At 32.0% G+C, this 3,252-nt stretch overlaps 1 protein-coding gene across 1 annotated transcript; it reads right to left on the reverse strand.

The window, feature by feature from the left end:
- Positions 1–534: 534 nt before the first annotated feature.
- Positions 535–1,968, reverse strand: LOC124827139 (uncharacterized). Its single transcript, XM_047300133.2, has 2 exons — positions 1,714–1,968; positions 535–1,457 (listed from the first exon to the last, which is right to left on the reverse strand). The coding sequence occupies exons 1-2, from the start codon at positions 1,936–1,938 to the stop codon at positions 1,014–1,016; spliced, it is 669 nt and encodes a 222-aa protein (XP_047156089.1). The 5' UTR covers positions 1,939–1,968; the 3' UTR covers positions 535–1,013.
- Positions 1,969–3,252: the final 1,284 nt, after the last annotated feature.

Consider the following 3,252-nt stretch of genomic DNA (forward strand, 5'->3'; position numbering starts at 1 on the left):
GAAATTGAATTTTAAATTTTAAAATTATGTAAATTTAATCTCCTCAAACTTTAAAAAAATAATAAATTATTTATAAAAATTAATCCATATATGTAATTAATAAAAGATATATTAATTAGAGATTTTTTTTTAAGAAAGTTATTATATAATTCTTGAGATAAAATACTTTACACGAGCATTTTCTCAACAAATTGGCAGATAACTTTTTTCTTGCAGGATATCTCATTTTTGTGAGATGTATATCGTCATTTCTTCATGGTATTCAATTCATTGCACACATATGGAACAAAAAGAATAAGAATTCATCTTAATCGATAATTTTAGTTATATTCGTGTGCTTCAATAAAATAGCCATCCTTCTCTCTAAGGCCAAAGCAGTGAAAAGAAAAAAATAAAAATAAGAAACCCTTCAGATTCAGTATCTAATTTTTTCAATCACATGAACTGTCATGAAATCAATTGAAAGTGAAGACTATGCAACGGAAATAGTTACATAATCTAGCACATAATAAAAACACAGTTTCCCATGCAACATATCAAAAGCTCTGTCTCAATATACTTGAGAAGAAAATGCCAGTACATATAGAAACATTTTGTTACAACTTGAAGAACCAAACCATGGTGTTGTGAAAGCTGTAAGAGCCCTTAAGAGAAAATGGTCTTGCTTAATTAGAAATCCTAAAAGCACCTACCTAAAATCTACTATTATATATATACCAACATCTTACATAAATTTTGGATGATCAAGGATACTCTTTTATGTACATAGATACCATTATGATTCACTAGGTTAGTTCTTTTCAATCACCCATTACTCATCCTAGCTAACAGTTAAGCCACCACTACGTAGGTAGGTAGGTTAAATACCACCTTGTTTTTAACACAGCTAGACAAACTATAAAAGAAACCTGGACCATATATTCAAGGGGTAATTAAAAGATACAACTTGGCCATGATTTCTACATATATTTCAGAATTTTCAACCAAACACTTATTTGTACGTTCTCAAGTAATTAGCATGAGAGAGGCTCCACCTTCTTCCTCTTCAGGAATTTGGAAGGGTTCTGATCCGGTGGGTGCATGAATTTGCAGTTTGGACAAGTAGGGGATGACTTGCACAGCATTATCAACATGTGACATCTCATACAAACCGTTGCAATCATCTCCTTCTGATCTCCCTCTGATGATAGCCACGGTGGAGGTCGACTTAAAGCACCTGAATCATCCATTTTATTACACTTGCTTGATTCAATCAACAGATCATGCTCACCAAAAGTGCTCCTGGTCGAACCACAGTTCTTCTCATTTATGTCATAGCTATCTTCTTTTTTCTTCAGTGACAGCTCCAGGTCCAGGCTCATTTGACCAAGTGATGATGCTTTAGGATCAGAGTTTCTCTCCGAATCTGGTGTCTTCATCATACCCATCCCTGCGTTGCTCAAGTGTATCTGCCCTGACTGCATCACAATAGTTATAAACTTCAGATTAACTCATTTCAACCAAAATCAGTAGACAAAGCTAGAAAGCTTTGTAGCAAACATTAGATAATGATCATACACATCCTTAAACATAAATTTCAAAGCTTGATCAAGATGTTTGTCTGTAGATTCTTCAGTAGAAATTAATCTTCAGAAGAAACATCCCAGTACAAAGCTTTGTATAAAGTTTAACACACACACATGTATAATATCAATATTTATATATATAGTATACCTGAATAGTTAGGTATTGTCGCAGTTTATGCGAAGGTAATGGTGTCTCGAGGTGAAGCTCTATACCAAAGATGGATTTTCGTTTCTCTGCATCAGTTGGGTGAATCTTGAAGAATTCTTCAGTGAGGGTCTCTTCATGGCACTTTCTCTTCCTTGGTGGAGAATCAAATTCTGCAGGAACTTCTGTTATGGGGGTCTCAGACAGCGCTTTGTGAAAGGAGACCATAGTAACTTGAATAATGAAGAGTGAGCGAAATGTATAAGGGGTGTTGAGGTGGTTATATAGTAGGTGGCAGAACATAAAGGTAGAAGTGTCAAAATTGGTGGTCTTTACCTATGTACGTGCGAACTGTGACATGCTTGCCAAGTTGGCTAACCTTTCATAGTACACAGTTTCACAACTTAAGTAACAAGTTATTTATTATAGATCAAAACTCTACGAGTTCTGTTTTACTACTATACCTCATTCTTGCGTAGCAAAAATAGGTTCATGCACTTTCCTTCTTCCAAAGTACCTTTGTGAAGAGTTGGGTTCAAGATCATATAATAAATGAATCTTCATTTCACCTTTAAAGAAGCCTGACACGTAACTCCACGCCTATTATATTTAAAACTTAATTTCATCAGATTAGCACATCTCAAGCTTTAACCAATGCTTACTTAGTCAAAAGCAAAATATCCATCAATGCATTAAAGATACACTTTAATACTCCTCTTCCATGTATTAAAAATAATTTAATTATTCATTTAATATTTTTAATTTCATGCTACAAAGAAGTATATTTTATAAAGAATACCGTGTCATATACTTAATGGAAATGATTTCTAGGATGAAAGATAAAATATTTTTGAAATAATAACGTTAAATAAAAATTTTAAGTTAAGATTTGTTTATATTTAAGTTCATTAAATATGACTATTTTTTTTTAAATAGAAGCTCAGAAAAATATAAATGATATAATTTTACCACCTAATCAATATTGTTTTCTTTTTTCTTTCCTTTTACCAACTTCATATTATCTAAAAGTTTTTCTTCCCAAGTATTATTTAACATTTTGGATATCTGAGTATAATTATTTTATGTGATACATTATGGTTTTCAATAGATTAGTGATAAACATCCAGACTTTCAGTAGGATGAGTATATATATCCTGATTTTCAATAATGACAAAAAAATCAATTGATTCTTGAATTAACTGAGTCAAGTAGTAATGAATGTCTTTTACAAAACTATGTGACTATTTTTAGTATAAGTTGTAGAAGAAGAAAATAAAAAGAGAAAGTAATTAATCCGATCGTAATTGAATTGAATTGAAATAAATAAAATTTGGTCGTGTATGATATGACTGGCTATAAATTAATTTGGTACTTATGATTATGAAAGTCGGTGGGAAAGGAGAAGGAGGATATGTATGGCACGGGTCATTAATGTTGGGAGTCTATACAGTTGAAGGAAAGGTCTCAGATCACAATGCTTCTTTAATGTCGATAATAACTCCAACTTCCCCAATTAGTTCATTATAAGAAGAAAAACAACAC

The sequence above is a fragment of the Vigna umbellata genome, chromosome 1 (genome assembly GCF_029865625.1).
Source record: "Vigna umbellata cultivar VRB3 chromosome 1, Vumbellata_1.0, whole genome shotgun sequence".
In the NCBI taxonomy this organism is placed as follows: Eukaryota; Viridiplantae; Streptophyta; class Magnoliopsida; order Fabales; family Fabaceae; genus Vigna; species Vigna umbellata.